Here is a 24,295-nt window from a genome sequence, read left to right on the forward strand (position 1 = left end):
TCAAGTACAGAGAATTCCCTGGCAGTCCAGTGGTTAGGACTCTGAGCTTTCAATGCTGAGGGCCTGGGTTCAATCCCTGTTCAGGGAACTAAGGTCTCACAAGCCGCTCAGCAGCAGCCGAAAAACAAAACAAAGCAAAACACACGCACAGAAAACAAACAAACAAACAAAGGCAACTAGACCAGGCTGAGAAACATATGCATATTGTAGCAATGTATTCTAATATGTCTGTCATAGTGAGTCCTCAATTTTGTAGAAAGGGGGTTAGGACTTCCATTTACTGTCAATCATTATCACAACAAGCATATCCTAGGATGAAAAGTTAGGCCTCGGAGGAGGGTGAGAGTGGGCATTCCTTCTCCTTTCTAGCCTTCAAGAGTTTGGGGATCTGGACTTATAAAAAGTGATGTGCTTGCAGACTCTGAAAACTACCTGAATGCACTGAAAGTTAGGCATTGCTGCTGGCTCAAGTGCTCTTTGAAGTTCTGGAACTGTTGCCTTCTTTTATGCTCTGCTGACATCAAGATTCTGTCCTAATACTCCCCCAAGGTGTGGGACAGAGCCTCTTCTCAATTGCCCTAACACAGTTATGACCGAGATTTAATTTATAATGATACTTTTAGGGATGTTCAAGTCTAACAGAAGGAAATTACAAGTGTTATTTGAAATGGCTGCCTTCAGAATCCACAGGCCAATCTTCATGTGGGTCTCTTCTCTACCTCATTTTGTGTCTACTTCCCTGCATAGTCTTGAGTTAGCTTTCTTATGATAGGGTCTCTCTCACCAAGAATCACAAAAACATCACTGCCGGATGGATCATAGCTCTAAATGTAAAAGGTAAAACAAAATTTCTGGAAGAGAATCTAGAAAAATATCTTCATGACTTTTGCATGAGGAAAGATTTCTCAAACAGTATACAAAAGCACTAATTATAAAGAAAAAAATTGATAAATTGGATTTCATTAAAATCAAAAGTTGTGTTCATTAAATACATCACTAATAGAGTAAAAAGGCAAGCACAGAATGGGAAAAGTTACATACAGTAAAAACAAAGGGACCCATTTTCAGAATATATAAATAATTCCAACGGATCTATAAAAAAATACAATCCAATTGAAAAATAGACAAAAGATTTGTACAGACACTTTATAAAAGATGATTTCCAAATGGCCAATAAATATTTGGAAAAGGCACTCAACCACATCAAGGAAATACAGATGGAAACCATGGTGAGATACCACTATAAACCCAACAGAATTATTAAAATTATAAAGACTGAGAAAACTATCTACCAAAATTGTACCCTTTGTCCCAACAGTATCACTCCTATATATATACTCAACAGCAGAAATGCATACATATGTTCACCATAAGACTTGTACAAAAATCTTTATGGCAGTATTATTCATAAGAACCCAAACTGGAAACAACTCAAATGTTGTACAAAAGCAGAATGAATACATTGTTATATACTTATAAAAGGGAATATAGTCATCCCTCTGTATCCACAGGAGATTGGTTCCAGGACCCCGGGGATATCAAAATATTCGGATGCTCAAGTCCCTTATATAAAATGGTGTAGTATTTGCATACAACCTAAACACATCCTCCTGTATACTTCAACTCATCTCTAGGTTGATTATAATAGCAAATACAATGTAAATGCTATGTAAATAGTTGCCAGTGTGCAGCAAATTCAAGTTTTGCTTTTTGGAATTTTCTGGAATTAAAAAAAAATTTTTTTTTTTGATTTGTGGTTGTTTGAATCCCTGGATGCACACCCTGCAGATACAGAGGGCCAACTGTACTACAAAGCAATGAAAATGGATGAATTATAGCTACATCCAACAATATGGATGAATTTCATAATGTAATGTTGATTAAAAGAAGGCTTATGTAAATGAAGACCCGAGAGGCTTCCGGGAAGATGGCGGAAGAGTAAGATGCGGAGATCATCTTCCTCCCCACAGATACACCAGAAATACATTTACACGTGGAACAACAACTACAGAACACCTACTGAACGCTGGCAGAAGACCTCAAACCTCCCAAAAGGCAAGAAACTCCCCACGTACCTGGAAGGGATTAAGAGCGCTGCTTAAAGGAGCTCCAGAGATGGGCGCGAGCCGCGGCTAAAAGCGCGGACGCCAGAGACGGGCATAAGACGCTAAGGCTGTTGCTGCCGCCACCAAGAAGCCTGTGTGCGAGCACAGGTCACTATCCACACTCCCCTTCCGGAGAGCCTGTCCAGCCCGCCACTGCCAGGGTCCCGGGATCCAGGGACAACTCTCCCGGGAGAACGCACGGCGCGCCTCAGGCCGGCCTCTGCCGCCGCAGGCTCGCCCCGCCCTCCGTGCCCTTCCCTCCCCCACGGCCTGAGTGAGCCAGAGACCCCGCATCAGCGGCTCCTTTAACCCCGTCCTGTCTGAGCGAAGAACAGCCGCCCTCCGGCGACCTACACGCAGAGGCGGGGCCAAATCCAAAGCTGAGCCCCAGGAGCTGTGAGAACAAAGAAGAGAAAGGGAAATCTCTCCCAGCAGCCTCAGGAACAGCGGATTAAAGCTCCACAATCAACTTGATGTACCCTGCATCTGTGGAATACATGAATACAACGAATCATCCCAAATTGAGGAGGTGGACTTTGAGAGCAAGATATATGATTTTTTTCCCCTTTTCCTCTTTTTGTGTATATGTTTCTGTGTGAGATTTTGTCTGTATAGCTTTGCTTCCACCATTTGTCCTAGGGTTCTATCCATCCTTTTTTTTTTTTTTAATTTTTTTCTTAATAATTAGTTTTTATTTTAATTATTTTATTTTATCTTACTTTATTTTATTTTACTTTATCTTCTTTCTTTCTTTCTTCTTTTCTTGCTTCCCTCCTTCCTTCCTTCCTTCCTCCCTCTCTCCCTCCCTCCTTTCTTTCTTTCCCTTTCTTTCTTTCTACTTCTACTAATTCTTTCTTTCTACTTTTTCTCCCTTTTATTCTGAGCCGTGTGGATGAAAGGCTCTTGGTGCTGCAGCCAGGAGTCACTGCTGTGCCTCTGAGGTGGGAGCGCCAACTTCAGGACACTGGTCCACAAGAGACCTCCCAGCTCCACATAATATCAAATGGTGAAAATCTCCCAGAGATCTCCATCTCAACACCAGCACCCAGCTTCACTCAACGACCTGCAAGCTACAGTGCTGGACAGCCTATGCCAAACAACTAGCAAGACAGGACCACAACCCCACCCATTAGCAGAGAGGCTGCCTAAAATCATAATAAGTCCACAGACACCCCAAAACACACAACCAGACGTGGACTTACCCTCCAGAAAGACAAGATCCAGCCTCATCCACCAGAACACAAGCACTAGTCCCCTCCACCAAGAAGCCTACACAACCTTAGCCACTGGGGACAGACACCAAAAACAATGGGAACTATGAACCTGCAGCCTGCAAAAAGGAGACCCCAAACACAGGAAATTAAGCAAAATGAGAAGACAGAAAAACACACAGCAGTTGAAGGAGCAAGATAAAAACCCACCAGACCTAACAAATGAAGAGGAAATAGGCAGTCTACCTGAAAAAGAATTCAGAATAATGATAGTAAAGATGATCCAAAATCTTGGAAATAGAATAGACAAAATGCAAGAAACATTTAACAAGGAACTAGAAGAACTAAAGATGAAACAAGCAACGATGAACAACACAATAAATGAAATGAAAAATACTCTAGATGGGATCAATAGCAGAATAACTGAGGCAGAAGAACGGATAAGTGACCTGGAAGGTAAAATAGTGGAAATAACTACTGCAGAGCAGAATAAAGAAAAAAGAATGAAAAGAGCTGAGGACAGTCTCAGAGACCTCTGGGACAACATTAAATGCACCAACATTCGAATTATAGGGGTTCCAAAAGAAGAAGAGAAAAAGAAAGGGACTGAGAAAATATTTGAAGAGATTATAGTTGAAAACTTCCCTAATATGGGAAAGGAAATAGTTAATCAAGTCCAGGAAGCACAGAGAGTCCCATTCAGAATAAATCCAAGGAGAAATATGCCAAGACACATATTAATCAAACTGTCAAAAATTAAATACACAGAAAACATATTAAAAGCAGCAAGGGAAAAACAACAAATAACACACGAGAGAATCCCCATAAGGTTAACCAGTGATCTTTCAGCAGAAACTCTGCAAGCCAGAAGGGACTGGCAGGACATATTTAAAGTGATGAAGGAGAAAAACCTGCAACCAAGATTACTCTACCCAGGGCTTCCCTGGTGGCGCAGTGGTTGAGAGTCCGCCTGCCGATGAAGGGGACATGGGTTCATGACCCGGTCCGGGAGGATCCCACATGCCACGGAGCAGCTGTGCCCGTGAGCTATGGCCGCTGAGCCTGAGCGTCCTAAGCCTGCGCTCTGCAGTGGGAGAGGCCACAGCAGTGAGAGACACGCGTACCGCAAAAAAAAAAAAAAAAAAAAAGATTACTCTACCCAGCAAGGATCTCATTCAGATTTGATGAAGAAATTAAAACCTTTACAGACAAGCAAAAGCTGAGAGAGTTCAGCACCACCAAACCAGCTTTACAACAAATACTAAAGGAACTTCTCTAGACAAGAAACACAAGAGAAGGAAAAGACCTACAATAATGTACCCAAAACAGTTAAGAAAATGGGAATAGGAACATACATATCGATAATTACCTTAAATGTAAATGGACTAAATGCTCCCACCAAAAGACACAGATTGGCTGAATGGATACAAAAACAAGCCCCATATATATGCTGTCTACAAGAGACCCACTTCAGACCTAGAGACACATACAGACTGAAAGTAAGGGGATGGAAAAAGATATTCCATGCAAATGGAAACCAAAAGAAAGCTGGAGTAGCAATTATCATATCAGAGAAAATGGACCTTAAAATAAAGACTATTAGAAGAGAGAAAGAAGGACACTACATAATGATCAAGGGATCAATCCAAGAAGATATAACAATTGTAAATATTTATGCACCCAACATAGGAGCACCTCAATACATAAGGCAAATACTAACAGCCATAAAACGGGAAATCGACAGTAACACATTCATAGTAGGGGACTTTAACACCCCACTTTCACCAATGGACAGATCATCCAAAATGAAAATAAATAAGGAAACACAAGCTTTAAATGATACATTAAACAAGATGGACTTAATTGATATTTATAGGATATTGCATCCAAAAACAATAGAATACACATTTTTCTCAAGTGCCCATGGAACATTCTCCAGGATAGATCATATCTTGGGTCACAAATCAAGCCTTGGTAAATTTAAGAAAATTGAAATTGTATCAAGTATCTTTTCTGACCACAATGCTATGAGACTAGATATCAATTACAGGAAAAGATCTGTAAAAAATACAAACACATGGAGGCTAAACAATACACTACTTAATAACGAAGTGATCACTGAAGAAATCAAAGAGGAAATCAAAAAATACCTAGAAACAAATGACAATGGAGTCACGACGACCCAAAACCTATGGGGTGCAGCAAAAGCAGTTCTAAGAGGGAAGATTATAGCAATACAATCCTACCTTAAGAAACAGGAAACATCTCAAATAAACAACCTAACCTTGCACCTAAAGCAATTAGAGAAAGAAGAACAAAAAACCCCCAAAGTTAGCAGAAGGAAAGAAATCATAAAAATCAGATTAGAAATAAATGAAAAAGAAATGAAGGAAATGATAGCAAAGATCAATAAAACTAAAAGCTGGTTCTTTGAGAAGATAAAGAAAATTGATAAACCATTAGCCAGACTCATCAAGAAAAAAAGGGAGAAGACTGAAATCAATAGAATTAGAAATGAAAAAGGAGAAGTAACAACTGACACTGCAGAAATACAAAAGATCATGAGAGATTACTACAAGCAACTCTATGCCAATAAAATGGACAACCTGGAAGAAATGGACAAATTCTTAGAAATGCACAACCTGCCAAGACTGAATCAGGAAGAAATAGAAACTATGAACAGACCAATCACAAGCACTGAAATTGAAACTGTGATTAAAAATCTTCCAACAAACAAAAGCCCAGGACCAGATGGCTTCACAGGCGAATTCTGTCAAACACTTAGAGAAGAGCTAACACCTATCCTTCTCAAACTCTTCCAAAATATAGCAGAGGGAAGAACACTCCCAAACTCATTCTACGAGGCCACCATCACCTTGATAACAAAACCAGACAAGGATGTAACAAAGAAAGAAAACTACAGGCCAATATCACTGATGAACATAGATGCAAAAATCCTCAACAAAATACTAGCAAACAGAATCCAACAGCACATTAAAAGGATCATACACCATGATCAAGTGGGGTTTATCCCAGGAATGCAAGGATTCTTCAATATACGCAAATCAATCAACGTGATATACCATATTAACAAACTGAAGGAGAAAAACCATATGATCATCTCAATAGATGCAGAGAAAGCTTTCGACAAAATTCAACACCCATTTATGATAAAAACCCTGCAGAAAGTAGGCATAGAGGGAACTTTCCTCAACATAATAAAGGCCATATATGACAAACCCACAGCCAACATCATCCTCAATGGTGAAAAACTGAAAGCATTTCCACTAAGATCAAGAACAAGACAAGGTTGCCTACTCTCACCACTCTTATTCAACATAGTTTTGGAAGTTTTAGCCACAGCAATCAGAGAAGAAAAGGAAATAAAAGCAATTCAAATCGGAAAAGAAGAAGTAAAGCTGTCACTCTTTGCAGATGACATGATACTATACATAGAGAATCCTAAACATGCTACCAGAAAACTACTAGAGTGAATCAATGAATTTGGTAAAGTAGCAGGATACAAAATTAATGCACAGAAATCTCTGGCATTCCTAGGCACTAATGCTGAAAAATCTGAAAGTGAAATCAAGAAAACACTCCCATTTACCATTGCAACAAAAAGAATAAAATAGGAATAAACCTACCTAAGGAGACAAAAGACCTGTATGCAGAAAATTATAAGACACTGATGAAGGAAATTAAAGATGATACAAATAGATGGAGAGATATACCATGTTCCTGGATTGGAAGAATCAACATTGTGAAAATCACTCTACTATACAAAGCAATCTACAGATTCAATGCAATCCCTATCAAACTACCAATGGCATTTTTCACAGAACTAGAAAAAAAATTTCACAATTTGTATGGAAACAAATAGCCAAATAGCCAAAGCAATCTTGAGAACGAAAAACCGAGCTGGAGGAATCAGGCTCCCTGACTTCACACTGTACTACAAAGCTACAGTAATCAAGACAATATGGTACTGGCACAGAAACAAAAATATAGAACAATGGAACAGGATAGAAAGCCCAGAGATAAACCCACGCACATATGGTCACCTTATCTTTGATAAAGGAGGCAGGAATGTACAGTGGAGAAAGGTCAGCCTCTTCAATAAGTGGTGCTGGGAAAACTGGACAGGTACATGTAAAAGTATGAGATTAGATCACTCCCTAACACCATACACAAAAATAAGCTCACAATGGATTCAAGACCTAGATGTAAGGCCAGAAACTATCAAACTCTTAGAGGAAAACATAGGCAGAACACTCTATGACATAAATCACAGCAAGATCTTTTTTGACCCACTTCCTAGAGAAATGGAAATAAAAACAAAAATAAACAAATGAGACCTAATGAAACTTAAAAGCTTTTGCACAGCAAAGGAAACCATAAACAAGACCAAAAGACAACCCTCAGGATGGGAGAAAATATTTTCAAGTGAAGTAACTGACAAAGGATTAATCTCCAAAATTTATAAGCAGTTCATGCAGCTCAATAACAAAGAAACAAACAACCCAAAAAACGAACAACCCAATCCAAAAATGGGCAGAAGACCTAAATAGACATTTCTCCAAAGAAGATATACAGACTGCCAACAAACACATGAAAGAATGCTCAACATCATTAATCATTAGAGAAATGAAAATCAAAACTACAATGAGATATCATCTCACACCAGTCAGAATGGCCATCATCAAAAAATCTAGAAACAATAAATGCTGGAGAGGGTGTGGAGAAAAGGGAACACTCTTGCACTGCTTGTGGGAATGTGAATTGGTACAGCCACTATGGAGAACAGTATGGAGGTTCCTTAAAAAACTACAAATAGAACTACCATATGACCCAGCAATCCCACTACTGGGCATATACCTTGAGAAAACCATAATTCAAAAAGAGTCATGTACCAAAATGTTCATTGCAGCTCTATTCACAATAGCCCGGAGATGGAAACACCCTAAGTGCCCATCATCGGATGAATGGATAAAGAAGATGTGGCACATATATACAATGGAATATTACTCAGCCATAAAAAGAAACTAAATTGAGCTATTTGTAATGAGGTGGATAGACCTAGAGTCTGTCATACAGAGTGAAGTAAGTCAGAAAGAGAAAGACAAATACCGTATGCTAACACATATATATGGAATTTAAGAAAAAAAAATGTCATGAAGAACCTAGGCGTAAGACAGGAATAAAGACACAGACCTAGTAGAGAATGGACTTGAGGATATTGGGAGCGGGAAGGGTAAGCTATGATAAAGCGAGAGAGAGGCATGGACATATATACACTACCGAACGTAAGGTAGATAGCTAGTGGGAAGCAGCTGCATAACACAGGGAGATCAGCTTGGTGCTTTGTGACCGCCTGGAGGGGTGGGATAGGGAGGGTGGGAGGGAAGGAGACGCAAGAGGGAAGAGATATGGGAACATATGTATGTGTATAGCTGATTCACTTTGTTATGAAGCAGAAGCTAGCACACCATTGTAGGGCAATTGTATTCCAATAAAGATGTAAAAAAATAAATTAAAAAAAAAAAGAAATGAAGACCCCATTCACTAAAAAAAAAAAAAAAAGAAGACATGTAATTACACAATATGTGATTTCATTCATATAAATTTTAAGAACAGGTCTAAGTAATTTAGGGTGTTAGAAATCTTTGGGTAAAGGGAGAGGGATAAAGCATGTGAGGGTTTCCAGAGTACTGTTATTTTTCTATTTCTTGGCCTGGATGGTGATTATACATTCATTTTGTGATAATTCATTAAGCTGAAGACTTATCATTGGTGTACTTTTCTGTATGTTTTGTTATAGTTCAATAAAGAGGTTTAAAAATCAAGGCTCACTACCTACCTAGCAAAGGGTAACCCTCATTTCTGTTGCAGATGAGGTATGCCATCCCAAACATGCTGAAGAGAAGAAAAGAAAAGATGTTAGCATCAAAACAGGGAAATACTGAGAGCCAGAGGACTAGTTCTTAGTTCCCAGAAAGCCTCCTTTTCAGTCTCCAACAGGAATCTATCCCCTGTTATCAAGGAGTCTATCAAGGGGTGCAGATGCCAAGAGGAAGGGAAAGGAGAAGTTCTTACCTGGTAATAGAGTCTCCAAACAACTTATGTAGCTGCCTTTACCACAGCACCTGTACATTGTTCAAAAAATGCTTGTTGAGTCTGCATTGGTAGAACTGACCCTTTTCTAGGGAAACCAGACACTCAGTATGGGACCCAATACAGTTAGATGTGTTGTATTGTCTCACAGCATGGAAAAATTCTACCAGTTGCTCAAACAATGATAGTTTACCTTTGTGGAACACATGCTATGTGCCTGGCAGTTTCAAGGGCTGTACATGTATCATTTCTTTACTCCTGACAAAAACCTTATTAAGAAGGTATTATTATTATTATGTCCATTTTACAAATGCGAAAATTGAGGTACAGAGAATTTAACTTGAACAAGATCCCATGGCTAGTGGTGACAGAGGATAGTGACAGAGTCAGTATCTAAAACGAGGCCAGAGGCATATATGTTTGCCCACTGCATAATATCATCTCTTGAAGGGGCCTTTTTAGACAAACGGCTCATTCCCTTGTTTATACTATTATACTACCTTGTTATGCCTCTGTTATAGCACATACCAAAGTTTCCTAGGTTATATACACCTAATTTTGTGTATGTTGTCTTCCCCATTAGATTTCAGGACAGGAACCAGGCCCTGTTCATATTTGTATGTGTATTTCTATAGTCTCTTATTTGCAGAGATGGTACAGAGAAACCATAAAGAGGGCAGGCTTTGGGATCAGATAGTCCTGGTAGTTTCAGAAACAGTAGATAGTTTCTGTGGTAGACTGACTGCATTAATGGCGCCACATCTTCATCTCTACTTGTATCTATGTCCTTTGCTATGTACTGTACCTTTGCAGTGTCCTCCCACTCTGGGCTCAGACTTGTGAATGTTTTGGCCAATGGGATGTTAGCAAACATGACATAGAGGCTTGAAAAATGCTTGCTCTCTCTTGATCTTCTGATATTGCCATGACTACATGCATGGGTTAGCCCAGTTTAAGATGAGACACATAGAGTCAAACTGTCCCAGTTATGTCAGCCAAAATTCCCAGTTATTCCACCTGAGGTCATCCTGGATCAGCCAACACCCTGTTGAACCCCAGGCATGTGAACAAGCCTAGGCAAGATCATCCAAATCCGCCAAGATCAGCTGAACCCCACATATTCATGAGATAAGTAAAAATTTACTGTTGTATACAACTGAGGTTTTGTGGTTGACTATAATGCAGCATTATTGTGGCATTTTGAACCTTGGCTCAATTATTTACTAGATTTATGACTATGGACAAGTCATTTAACATCTCAGAGTCTCAGTTTTTAAATTTATAAAATAGAGTTAATAATAGTTTGTTTCTACCTCATATAGTTGATATTGAGGTAAAGTGCCTAATATTTAATAAGGGCTCGCAAAAATTATTATTCATTCATTTATTCGAACAGCATTTTATTGATGATCTACACATGCCAAGAACAGTGCTGAGCCCTGGGAATACAAAGATGAATACTAAAGACTCCTTGAACCAATTATAGCCCCGATTCTGTTATCTGACCCTTTAAGACCTAGATTCTAGCTTGCTAGTATAAAGAATAATACCTTTTCACTTTCCATCCACCAAGCACTACCATATAGAGCTTTCCATGCTGTTCATTCATTTATTCATCATTACTGATGCCTACCAAGCATTGGTAGGATATAAGAATGAACATTATATTATATTGGGGATATAAGAATGAACAAGAAATAATCACTATCCTCAAAAAGTTCCCAGTGTAGTAGGTGAAAAGGCACATCGAGTCTGTGATTGTGATGAGTGTAATGAATGTTCTAATGTGCTGTAGAGTTACACAGAGGAGGAGACAGCTAAACTGTCTGAGCTGGGGTTGGGTAGCTTCCAAAGGCAGCTTCAGAGAGGAGGATATCCTTGAGCTGGATTTCAAAAACTGACTGTGTTAGCATATGGTATTTGTTTTTCTCTTTCTGACTTACTTCACTCTGTATGACAGACTCTAGGTCCATCCACCTCACTACAAATTTCATATGGAATCTAAAAAGAAAAGAAAATGGTTCTGATGAACCTAGGGGCAGGACAGGAATAAAGACACAGACGTAGAGAATGGACTTGAGGACATGGGGAGTGGGGAGTGTAAGCTGGGACGAAGTGAGAGAGTAGCATTGACATATATACACTACCAAATGTAAAACAGATAGCTAGTGGGAAGTAGCCGCATAGCATAGGGAGATCAGCTCGGTGCTTTGTGACCACCTAGAGGGGTTGGATAGGGACGGTAGGAGGGAGACGCAAGAGGGAGGGGATATGGGGATATATGTATATGTATAGCTGATTCACTTTGTTGTAAAGCAGAAACTAACACACCATTGTAAAGCAATTATACTCCAATAAAGATGTTAAAAAAAAAAACTGACTGTGGTTTTCCTAGGAGACTGAGGATGGAATGAGTGAAAGGGAAGATAATTCCCTTAGAACGCCCCCTGGATCCCCACCCAGAGGAAAGGGCACAGGAGGAGGTGAGGTAGGAAAAGCAGGTGGTTACTTTGCATGTCTTTGCAAGGACTTTGAAAATTATCATGAAAATGATTGGAAGATACTGAGGGGTTTTAAGCCCCAATGCGAGAGCAAGTTGGGCTTTGAGGGAATGTATTTCACTAAACACTTAGAGGAGGAGCAATCCCTGTTAATGCCTGGACACACAGTTGATGTGATCAATAGTTAATGGTTGGTGATTGGGTCCATCTGGGTCCAAATAGAAACTCGAATGAGGGGATTCTCTGTTCTCTTTACACAACCTTTGAAGAATTACCCTCATAGTCTCGGAACTGAGGGTAGAATGGGATCTTCCACCGTGCTATACTATCAGCAGGATAGAGGAAGATGAAGGAATTTGAAATCTGGGCCTTGGTCTGGGAAGGAATAGATTTTAATTTCATGAGCTGCCTTTGAATCTGAAATGGGTGACCTGTTGTTTTGCTATCGTAATTGTCCCACTTCTTTACTAAAGAGTACTGCAAGATCAATGCCCCACACTCACACTTTCTCATTAAGGCCCAAACACTGATACACTGGTCCAGAATCTGCAACACCTTTCATGACTTTCTTTGGAAGCTCTTTAAAAAAGTAGGCTGGTAGGTTGCTGCCATTGTAGGTGACGGAGTCACAGGTCACAATTCCTGGGTAGTACATCATCATCCTGGCAGCTATGTTGACTTTTTGACCAATGACTATAATAAGAAGGAGAGAGAAAGGCAAAGAGTTGGGAGAAAACAGCCATTGAACTGAATGTAATCTGAGGCATACTGTCCCCAAACGGCATTGTTACCCTTTACTCCCTTTGCCTCTCATGGATGACACAGCAATCTCACCTTCAACTACCCAGATTCAGCCAATGGCTATTTTAAAATACATAGGGAGTTAACTCATTTAGCCACCTGGGAGGCTAAGGGGATGATCTGCTCAGGGATAGCAGGACCCTGAATATGGAGAGGATTCTGTTAAGTGGGATGGTGGACAGGACCTGAGGGCCCTCAGATGAGGTATACTTGGTCTTCTGCTACAAGAGAGATAAGCAGAAGCTTGGGCCTGGAACAGTGATCTCCAATTGGGTCTGCATGTTCCTGTGTATGAGCCTTCGTTTAATTTTTTAAGAGTGAGTAAATGGGGCTGGAAGGAGTGTGTGTGTAGGATTGGTTTAGGGGATATTGTAAGAGGTAATACACTGTAGTGCACAGAGTCTGAAACCAGGTTATGCAGGTTTGGATCTCAGCTCTACCTCTAACTACTATATGTAAATTACTTGGGCAAAATACTTGAACTCTTCCATGCCTCAGTTTTCTAATCTGTAAAATGGGGTTGATAACAGTACCTCTCTCAGAAGGTAGTTTATGAAGATTAATGAGTTAATACACATAAAGAACTTCGAGAAGTGCTGGGCTGCTAGTAAACCCTCAGTTAATAATACTACTAATTAGGTATTAAATGTTGCACTTTGACATAAACTTGAATATTTCTGATTAAGATATTCATTTTTTAAAAACAGTTTATTATGGGGAAATTTGACCATACAATAAAGCATGGTATCATGAATCTATACACCCATCACCCAGTCCCCAAAACCATTAACCCGTGGCCAATCCCGCTCCATCCCCATTCCCATCCACTCTCCACTCTGTATTATTGTGAAGAAAATCTCAGATGTCGTATCATTTCAGACATAACTATTTCAGTTTTATATGTATTCAGTATTTTAGATGTATTATTTCTGAACATTTAAAACCGTAATAGCTTTGAAGAGGAAAAAGCAGTGAAATCTTGAGATAACACCTACTTACTATTTCCTTTTGAGATTAGTACTATTTATCAGTAATGCCAATAGTCATAATTTTTAAGAAGCAGTCCTGGGGCTTCCCTGGTGGCGCAGTGGTTAAGAATCCCCCTGCCAATTCAGGGGATAGGGGTTCGAGCCCTGGTCCAGGAAGATCCCACATGCCACGGAGCAACTAAGCCTATGCGCCACAACTACTGAGCCTGTGCTCTAGAGCCCGCGAGGCAGAGCTACTGAGTCTGCGCACCTAGAGCCCGTGCTCCGCAACAAGAGAAGCCACCGCAATGAGAAGCCCGCGCAGCGCAACGAGAAGCCCGCGCACCGCAACGAAGAGTAGCACCCGCTTGCCGCAACTAGAGAAAGCCCGTGCGCAGCAACGAAGACCCAAAGCAGCCAAAAATAAATAAATTAAAAAAAAAAAAGAAGCAGTCCTAACCTATCCCAGGAATTAAGAGGAGTAACCGTTTAATGTGAACAGAAAATTAACATAAAGGTCCATCGTCCCATGAGATTATGGCCCCCCATGGCTCCCCTCCATTGACTGCATATTTCTTATACTCAATCATAGCCCCAGAAATGCATATTTGCAATCATTGAGCTGTCAAGGGGCAAAGCTATATGGCTTGGTTCCGTCTGGAAGACTGTAAACTTTCTGAACGCAGGGCCCACGTCTCACTTATTTTTGTCCTTCCTCCCACCAAGCCCAGTGGCAAGGCACAGTGTTTGCTGAAAGGAAGATGGAGATAAGTTAGCCCAGCACACCTGTGTACTCGTGCCTCACAGAGTGTCCAACGATTCCGCAGAAGACAATCCCGCTGGCCACGCCGATGGAAACAGTGCTGGCTCGGGGCAGAAAGAGAGTTGTGAGGAAAGAGACAAAAACAATGAGGACAAAGAAGGCAGGGAGGGTGGGGACAAGGTGATGAATGGGATGGGGGAGGGGTGGGAAAGGATCTTCAAGAAATAACTCTCTTCCCTTTGTAGTTAGGTTAGGGCAATTGTACATGGCCTGGAGATGTAAAGGAGGGGCACTTTGTGACTGAGAGCTAAGTTCTTAGAAGTGATAACTCAGTTCACTTTTCTGCTATTTTTAAGTATTCATCTGAGCTATTTTTCTGTAAAATAAGCTCATCATCCCAAATGGACTTTCAATATAGAATGACTTTGAGTAAACAATTTTAACTATCTTTTGTGATTGCTAGAAAGAACAAGGTCATTGTTTTGAAAGGAAGTCTCAGTGTGTGGCATCAAAAGCTAACTTGGCTAATGCATACAGATGACTAGAGGCTGAGAAGGTGGAATATTTAGGGCAAGGGGTGGTACCTGTTAGAGTAGACCAGAGTGGGCCACAAGTAGGGTCACTGGGGTGCTCAGTCTGGGGGAGCCTGAGGGCACTGGGCTTTTGGACAGCTGGGGTTGAGGATTGGTAAACATTAACTTGACAGTTTTGTTCAGTGGATCATCTTGGGGCCAGATCAATATATAAATTTCTAACCCAAGTACTTACTTTATCTCCTAGTTATTAAAAATCAACTCAGGTCTCCAACATAGTTGGGAGTGCGACCTCTACCAGAAAGTAAGCCAGAGTAGAGAGAGACAACTCAGTTAGACTCTCTCTGGTACATTTGGACTTTTTAGGAGTATCCTTTCTCCACCTGGCCTTGACCATCCCCCGTCTGACTGCGTCAGGGCTGGGTTTGCTCACCCTACCTGTACATTAGGTGAGTAATGAATGCAGACATAAGGGCACCCAGGCAAGGACAGCCTTCTCCTGCCTTCCTCTTTCCTGACACTTGTCCTATCTCCCCATATCCTACACCAGGGTCAGGGACCAGACGGAATCAGGGTCTGGAAACACTCACTGGATCTTGTGGACGTGAGAGCAGAAGTCAAATATATCCACCGCACTTTCCAAGGCATGAGTGACCTCATCACGTGCCTTTTCCCCGGGAAAACCAAAGACACAGAGAAAGGAGCAGCCCTGTGAGGGAGAGAATCAGCAAACACAGCTGGTGGACAGTCAGCTTTAAACTGGACCAGCTAGAAGGCCCAGTGGAGGGTGGGCAGCAATTTTCACTCTCTGAAACAAATTTCATTGTGATTTCTCTCACACCCATTTTATTTTTAGCAAACTTCATGTAACTTCTAGTGCATCATCAACAGTAGGGCTTGAGCCTGAGAGGGGCTTGTTTTTGCTCCAGAGATAGTGGGTTGTACTGAGCTATTTGTGTGCACCCTCCTCTACTCTCTCCTGTGGCCAAGGTCTTAGGCTGCAAGGTACTAAGTTTCAGGCCAAGAAGCAGCACAGAGCAAAAGGTACCAGCTCTGGAATCAGAAAATCTGTGTTCTCAGGCCACTTCCCAAGTGTAGAAACTTGGACAAGTCAATTACACTCTATGAACTTCAGTTTATGAATCTGAAAATGGGTATAACCTAGACTTGCTGAGGTTGGTTTGACTACTGAAAATATTAATATATTATATATACATATTCACACATGTATACACATATACCTTATAAACTCTAAAGTTCTTTTCAGATATTGTTATTGTTCATTTTTCTTAAGGATAAAGGCTTAAGCTGGGAGTGGTTTTTCTCACAAAAAGTTAACTCTTTCAAGCAGAGAGTAAACTCTAAAACTTGGCACTTTTACTACCAGTCCCTTAAAAAATGATCTCAGACGCTGTTTTCTGTAAGAAAAGGGCATAATGAATAAAGCGCAATGAGTTAAAAATTTGAGTCTATGTATGTTATATCCTGATAAAATGCAAAAGAACAGTAAAACGCCTCAATTTCTTCAACCCTCTCCAAAAAGAAGCTGACCAAGAATCAAATCCTAATTGGCGCTGGGTTCTGTTGTGATGTGCGAGGGAAGCCCTGAATCCAGGTCTGTGAATAGACTAGAGGGCAGCCCCTTTGGGGCCACTGGTGGGTCTGCTTTGCCTGGAAATTCTGCCTAGTGGCTTGGGAAGGTCTCACGCTGGCAGTGAGACTAGCACCTCTCATCTGCTGAGTGCTGACGTGAACTGGCATTGCAACAAGTGCTTCACACATATATTTTTTAAAACTTCCAACAATCATTTGAGGCAAATACTATCCCCATTTAAATAATATCCCTATTTTTATTCAGGAACAAACCAAGTCTCAGAGAAGTTCAATGACTTGCTAAGGTCACACAGCTGAGAATTGTTGGAGCCAGGAACTGTCTCTCCAGGAATTGTCTGGAGTGTCTGTTAGACACCGAAGACTGTTCTCTTAGGTTCTATGCTCTTTTCTGATGATACTCATGAATGAATATGGAAGAAAGTACTAGAGCACACTGTGCTGGAGGGCCCCACTCCCTCAGAAGCACAGAGTTTATTTTTCCTACAAAGAATTTGTTCTTTCTGCCTGGTTCTGGGACAACGTGTGTGAGTTACCCATCTTTGCAGCCCTAGCTTTCAGTGGCTATGAAATGCTCAATAAGTGCTTACTGAATTAGTGAATGAATGAGTGTGGGGCAGTAACTGAGTGCCCTGCTCTTAAGATACAGAAACACCTGAGATGGGGAGTCAATTTTTTTTTCTTTTTTTTGCAATATGCTGGCCTCTCACTGTTGTGGCCTCTCCCATTGCGGAGCACAGGCTCCGGAAGCGCAGGCCTAGCGGCCATGGCTCACGGGCCCAGCCACTCCGCGGCATGTGGGATCTTCCCGGACTGGGACACGAACCCGTGTCCCCTGCATCGACAGGCGGACTCTCAACAACTGTGCCACCAGGGAAGCCAGGGGAGTCAATTCTCATGAGCACTTCTGTGATAATTTATCACATCATTTTTCTCTGAATTGAATAAGAGCAGATTGAAAACACTGAGAGCTAGATGTGACACCCACCACCCACCCACCCCAACTGATTAAGAAACTGAAAGGGGAACTGGAAGTGTACCTACGGCAGGTGGAGGTTATCGGAAATTACAGCTTCTGGGGTATGACGGTTACTAGAAACCTGACCTAAAATCTCTGGGAGATGCATTATACCCTGGGTTGCAGATATACGTATGTATAGTGAAAGCTAGTTGAACACAGTGGTTAAGAGCACAGACGAAGAAGGCACATTACCTAGGTTTGAATCCCAATCCACCATTTAATCTCATCTTGTCTCAGTAGCCTCATCTCTACCTAAACCTCCTCATCTGTCAACTAGGGACAATAAGAGCAGTACCTACCTCTTGGAGTAGTCATGAGGAGAAATGAGTGAAATATGTAAAGTGTGGAGAACAATGCCTGGCACGTAGTGAGTGCCATATCCACCACGTAAGCTGTGATTATAACTATGAATAAAGACTGATAGTTCTAGGTTAAAGGTGTCTATTCCCTCCCTCTCCCCCATGTCCACAGACATGAACGCTAACCTTAAAGTATTGGTAGGTTCCCACACCTTTAGTGGGAAATTTACCTTGTCAAACATGAAGACTTTGTTGATTTGGCCTCGGAAGACCCTCAGGACAGAATTAATGTGCACGCAGGCATCCTGGATGGCCGAGCCTATGACTTCTGCTTTGTCTTGGTCCTTAAACACCAGGTTCACAAACACGATCGTCACTGGGCGAAGCTCAGACAGATAACCCCGAAGCTGTTTGTCATCAATCTGCAATTCAGAGGGAAGCTTTCCTTAACATGTGTCCTTGGCAGTGGCTCTTTCCTCCCAATATCACCCCTACACCCAAAATGATCACTGGGATAGAACTAGCCTTTTGAGTTTCTCTAGGGAAGCTGAAGTTATCAAAGTTGGGAGGTACAACACAGAAGAGGCAACCCAAAGTAAAAAAGATGGAAATGGAATGGCCTATCAAAATCCCTTCCAGGGCTTCCCTGGCGGCGCAGTGGTTGAGAGTCCGCCTGCTGATGCAGGGGACGTGGGTTCGTGCCCCGGTCCAGGAGGATCCCATGTACCGCGGAGCGGCTGGGCCCGTGAGCCATGGCCGCTGAGCCTGTGCGTCTGGAGCCTGTGCTCCGCAACGGGAGAGGCTACAGCAGTGAGAGGCCCGCGCACCACAAAAAACAAAGAAACAAACAAAACAAACAAAAAAAATCTCTTCAATGGAAACCTACACACCTGCTCATTTTTGGCCAGACACCACTCCCTTGCCCCAACTGCTAGCTCCCTCATGCCAATATGAGCCATCACAATAAAAAAAGGACTGCTGCTCTTTTGGTTCCCTTACAATGTAGGAATAAGAATAGCATGCTATGTAATTCAACCTTATGTTTTCAGAGAATATTTTCATATTCTACCCTATTTTATCCTCAAATGAAATAAAATCAGCATTATTATGCCCACTTTACTAATTAGATAACTGAGAGATGGTGAAATAACATAATTTTCCCAAGTCACATGGGGAAACAGTAGCAAACAAAAATGCAAATCTACAGACTTCTAGTCCAACATTCCATTTATAACATTCCCCTGCACAGGGAAAGGAAAGGAGGGTGTTCCCAAATTATCCCTGCCTATATCATCAGCCCTGAATTTTGTTAAATTAACTGCATAGCAAACCAATGGGGGAGAATCACTGCATTTTTTTCTCCCCCAAATAGCACAAAAGTGTCAAATTCTCCATTGGCTATATGAAACACATCTTCTGGATGAAAGAGGAAATTGCGTATAGGGAATCTTGCAGGCTGAGACAGTCCTGGTTTCATGTAATTTGAGACTTTTCATAAAAGATAATTTAATAATTTCTAACGCACCAATATGATAACTTTATGAGTTTTCAAATGAATTTCTTAAATAAGTGTCAATATTTAATATTAAATACATGATTTTAAATGTTAAATTAATTAATTAATTTAAAATTTATTCTATCAGGCCATGTGTTCTGAGTTTTGGTTTGGAAAATGCAACCACATCTCTGTTCTTTTTTTTTTTTTAAACATATCTTTCTATTATAGGCCTACAACTCTCTGTTTTGTTTTACCTTGAATTTTTAGGGGTGCTTTTTATTTTTTTATTGTTATTATTTTAAATTTTTATTTTATTTATTTATTTTGGCTGCATTGGGTTTTCATTGTTGCACTCGGGCTTTCTCTAGTTGCAGCAAGGGTTACTCTTTGCTGCAGTGCACGCGTTTCTCATTGTGGTGGCTTCTCTTTGCTGCAGAGCACAGGCTCTAGGCGTCCGGGCTTCAGTAGTTGTAGCATGCATGCTCAGTAGTTGTGGCTCACGGGCTCTAGAGCACAGGTTCAGTAGTTATGGTACACAGGCTTAGTTGCTCCGTGGCATGTGGGATCTTCCAGGACCAGGGATCGAACCCGTGTCCCCTGCATTGGCAGGCGGATTCTTAACCACTACGCTACCAGGGAAGTCCCCACATCTCTGTTCTTGAAGTGCAGGGACAGGCCTTGGTAAAGCTGTAAAAGGTTTCTCTTTTGCCTCCTTTCAGCCCCCTTAGCTGTTATATCTTCAGCTGGTGTTCGTCATTCCTACCCACAATTTTCACAGTGACTCACGGAGTCTCACATATCCCATTCCTGTAGAACTTGCTCTCAGCTGGTAACAGCTGAAGAGGCATAATGTGTTATATCTCTTAGAGGGAGGGAGGGGAAGAGGGGGTGGCTCTCTTGAGCTTCAAAAACCTTGAAGAGTCGAACAATTGCAGCCACTAAAGGGAGTGTTTCTAAATTGAGCAGAATGTGGAGGGGTGCATTCTGATAGCTCTTCAACCCATACTGTGAAGGCAGCTGCCCACTGATCAGGCTTGTCCTACAAAGATTCCCTCTAGGGCACAACTGCATTTTGATGGGATTAAGAATTAAAACAGCCATATATTAGAGGCAGTGTATAGCCTGTGCAAAAAATGTAGGGTTCAGAGAGAACAGAGTTCAAATCCTAGGCACATTTGCTACTTTACAACCTCAGGAAAGTTCATGGCGTCCTCTGGGTCTCAGTTTTCTCACATATAAGGGATAAAAATACCTGCCAAGGACTGTGAAGAATAAATATATGAAAGGGTAGAGGGACTTCCCTGGTGGTGCAGTGGATAGGACTCCGAGCTCCCAACGCAGGGGCGCTGGGTTCAATCCCCGGTCAGGGAATTAGATCCCATGTGCATGCTGCAACTAAGAGTTCACATGCCACAACTAAGTAGCCCACCTGCCACAACTAAGACCCGGTGCAACCAAAAAAATAAATATGAAAAAAAAAAAAAGGTGAACCACTTGGCTATAAATGTAGTTCAGATATATGTAGGCTATAAAAAGAAAGAAAGAAAGAAAGAGTAGAGTGTCTGGCATATGGTGAGTGCTCAGAAACAGTTATAATTTGCACAGATTAATGCATTTGAGAGAATCTAGATCTAAGGAAATGCAAAGGGAAAACTTTGGGGGCTGGAGGTAGCTCTGAGAGTTCTAATTATCTGTATTAACTTTCAAAGCTTAAGATCCAATTCAAGTGACTTAAGAGAAACAGTATCATTCATTTGACGTCTTTCTGCTATGTGGCCTATAGAAAGGGTAACCATATGTTCTTATATGCTTGGGACAGGTTCAGTTTGCCCAGTTGTGTAAGGCAACACAGTCTAGTTTATGCCTGTTGTCACAGTGTAATTATGAATAATGCTCCTTTAACTCTTAAAAGTATCCTGACGTGAACAATAAACTTTTCAGTCACCTAGGCATGGAGAATGTCAGCCCCACCTCTTTTTACTTCAATGAAACATTTTACAAGCTACTGATTTTCTTGATCTTAACAGCTGTCCAAGATCCCTGACACACCAAAAGCCAATAAATTAAAATATGAAAATACCTGTTTCGATATGCTTTCCATCACATACTTTTGTAGGGACAACTCCAGTTCAGGATCGGACTCCAGCATGCAAGCAAGCCTCAGGAGGTCTAAGAGGGCAGAAGGAGGGGCAGGCTCAGAAAGGGAAGCTTGGCTCTGCAGTGCTAGAGAGAGGCACCTCCCAGTCCCCATTTCCCTGGGCAGTGGTCTTCACTGTTCAGTCAGGACACTCTGGGCTACCTAGTGGCCAAATAGGGCCAAGGGAAATCCAATGAGAAGTTCTCAGAAGTTGCAGGTTTCCCAAAATTCAGTTGCGTGTAGCTCAAAACCCTGCTCTAATTGTCATCACGCCTCAGAACTTAAGGAGACTCTCACCTCCATACTTGGCCTAAAAGTCTTGCCACAGGTGATGGGAATGGAGAGATGAGGGAATGCCAGTGGAGGACAATGGTGACAGAATGTAGGGGATGACAGAGTTGAAAGAGCAGCACAAGTAAGATTCAGGACACTGGCTTCTGATCTCAGGTTTGATACCAACTCACTGTGTGACTCTGGACAAGTCGCTTCACTGCCCTGGTTGATTCCTACTTTCTTGTCCAGGGAAAAAAAGCACTGGGGTTTCATTATCGCTATGGTTCTCGTTACTGTAATGGTTGATAGTTCCATACTCTAAAATAGACTGATAGGAGGTGGTAAGAATGAGCTTGAAGAAATCAAAAAGTGAGGGAGAAAGAAAGGATGATAGGCTTTTAGCAGGGAATAAAATAATGATAATGTGAAAAAAATAGTTGAAAAATAACAACGGAGTCTGAAAGGGATACAAATTACGAAGAAAATTTAATTTTAAAGTCTTTATGGAATATATTCAAAACCTAGTATATTTAAAACACCATGCTAGGCACTGTGTGAGGAAAAAAGTCATTAGGAAACTTGGACTTTTTCCTGGAGGCACTGACTTATGGACATTCAAGTATAATATTTTTAGAAAATTTAAATAGAAAAGAGGCCAAATGGGCTAAAAGATTATAAAGACCAGAGAGATTCAGAGGAAGCAGGGGCCTAGACAAACTGGTTTAATCTGAAAAGGGTTAAAAGGAGAACTAGGGATTTTACTCAATCTTGAATGACTTACAGCTTTTTACTAGAAGGATTGAGGAGGGCATTCCTAGCAGAGGGAACCAAGTTGGTTAAAGTCAAGAATGAGCACAGTATGTTACTCTAGCCTGCCTGGAGCCCCATGTGAATATTGGAGATTAGCAAGAAATGACACTAAATAGACTGTGGAAAAAGGCAAAGAGCTCAGGAAGAGAGCAGGAGTTGTAAAGGTCTAGACCATTACGGTGGCAATGGTGATGGAGACAAAACTTATAAAGAATTTGGCTGGTTTTCGTTTCTGGTACCTGAGAGTAACTTCTAAACCGTTGGGATTTCCCAGTTAATAGGATTGTCTCTGTTTTTCACTGTGGGCCCTTTGGACCACACCTGAATTTATGCTAATGAGATGATTCAGGATAGGGGTCTATCTGGAAAGACCAAGCACATGATAAGAGGGGTGGGGCTTTGAGCCAGGTGATTAGAGCCTGACCTCCAGGACTTCTGAAGAGGGAATGGGGACTGGAGATTTAGTTCAATTGCAAGGCCAATGATTCAATCAACATGCCTACTTAATTAAACGCCAATAAAATCTCTGAACCCCCAAAAGCTTGGGTGAGCTTCCCTGGTTGGTAATCATACCTTGATGTGCAGGGAGAGTGATGTGTCCTGAGGATATAGAAGCTTCATGTTTGGGACTCTCCCAGACCTCACCCTATGTGTCTAGAGATAAATACAACACTGGTCTTCATTTGTATCCTTTACAATAAAGCCATCATTATAAGCATAACACTTTCCTGAGTTCTGTGAGTTATAGTGAATTATTTATTGAACCTGAGAGCATTGTGGGAACCCTTGGATCTGTAGCCAATTGGTCAGAAGTGCAGGTGGCCTGGTGATCTCAGAGCTTGCAGCTGGTGTCTGAAATAAGGAGAGTCTTATGGAGGACTCCACCTATCTGTGCTAACTCCAGGTAATTAGCACCAGAATTGCACTGCACTATTGCAGTGACCAATATAAGGCCAGAAGAAGCTCTTTATTGAAGGCATCATTAAGATCTAGGAGTTGGGATGGGATACAACTCAAGGAGTGTCACTAGACTTTCTCCATCCTTGGAGCTTTTGGGTTCTTGGCCTTTCCTGGTCAATTTTCCTGCAGTTCCCCTCAGTGTCCCTCCCACCACATTACCTACTGCAATTTTGTAAAATTACAGTCTACTATTTGTGATGCTCAAAATATTCAAGACCTACACATAAATGATGAGAAAGAAAAATGATTCAAAGATGTTTCTGAAGTTTCTAGTTTGGATGAAGAAACAGTTTTTAGGGAAAGATAAGTAGCATAGAATTTGGACAATGTTGAAATAAATTTCTAGGCCCAAGATGGAGCTATTCCCTGCCCAGGGTGCCATGTCAGCAAACCAAGACTTAGATAACGTTTATTTCCCTGTAAATGCTCCTCTTAACCAGAAATGCAATAATCCAGTCAGCCAATCCCCAAATGCCAAGCCAACTCTGGGCCTTCTCACCCCACACAAGACTAACTATATGACCCCACCCCATCAGATATTTTTTATTTGTCTCTTCCTTTATTCTTTACCCTATAAAAGCTTCTTGCCCTCCGCACCATTTTGCAGAAGACTGTCTACTTCATGAAGTGTTAAAGTTTGTTTTGTATCACCTAAATTGTCCTGCTTTCCTCACCCTAGTCCCAGCCCTG

The 24,295-nt window shown here is 41.4% G+C and overlaps 1 protein-coding gene across 1 annotated transcript in view; it reads right to left on the reverse strand.

Moving 5' to 3' along the window:
* Window positions 1-24,295, reverse strand: part of ADCY10 (adenylate cyclase 10) — a gene marked incomplete at its 3' end in the record, with an annotated part of 95,591 nt that overhangs the window by 62,535 nt on the left and 8,761 nt on the right. Inside the window, exons 7-12 of the mRNA XM_082677053.1 lie at window positions 21,506-21,594; window positions 18,158-18,349; window positions 15,587-15,705; window positions 14,487-14,563; window positions 12,435-12,624; window positions 9,177-9,232 (exon numbers count right to left, since the gene is read on the reverse strand). Of these exons, the coding sequence (XP_082533179.1) occupies window positions 9,177-9,232; window positions 12,435-12,624; window positions 14,487-14,563; window positions 15,587-15,705; window positions 18,158-18,349; window positions 21,506-21,594 (723 nt within the window). The remainder of the gene's footprint in view (window positions 1-9,176; window positions 9,233-12,434; window positions 12,625-14,486; window positions 14,564-15,586; window positions 15,706-18,157; window positions 18,350-21,505; window positions 21,595-24,295) is intronic.

Source organism: Grampus griseus (assembly GCF_964374135.1).
Source record: "Grampus griseus genome assembly, chromosome: 1".
Taxonomy (NCBI): Eukaryota; Metazoa; Chordata; class Mammalia; order Artiodactyla; family Delphinidae; genus Grampus; species Grampus griseus.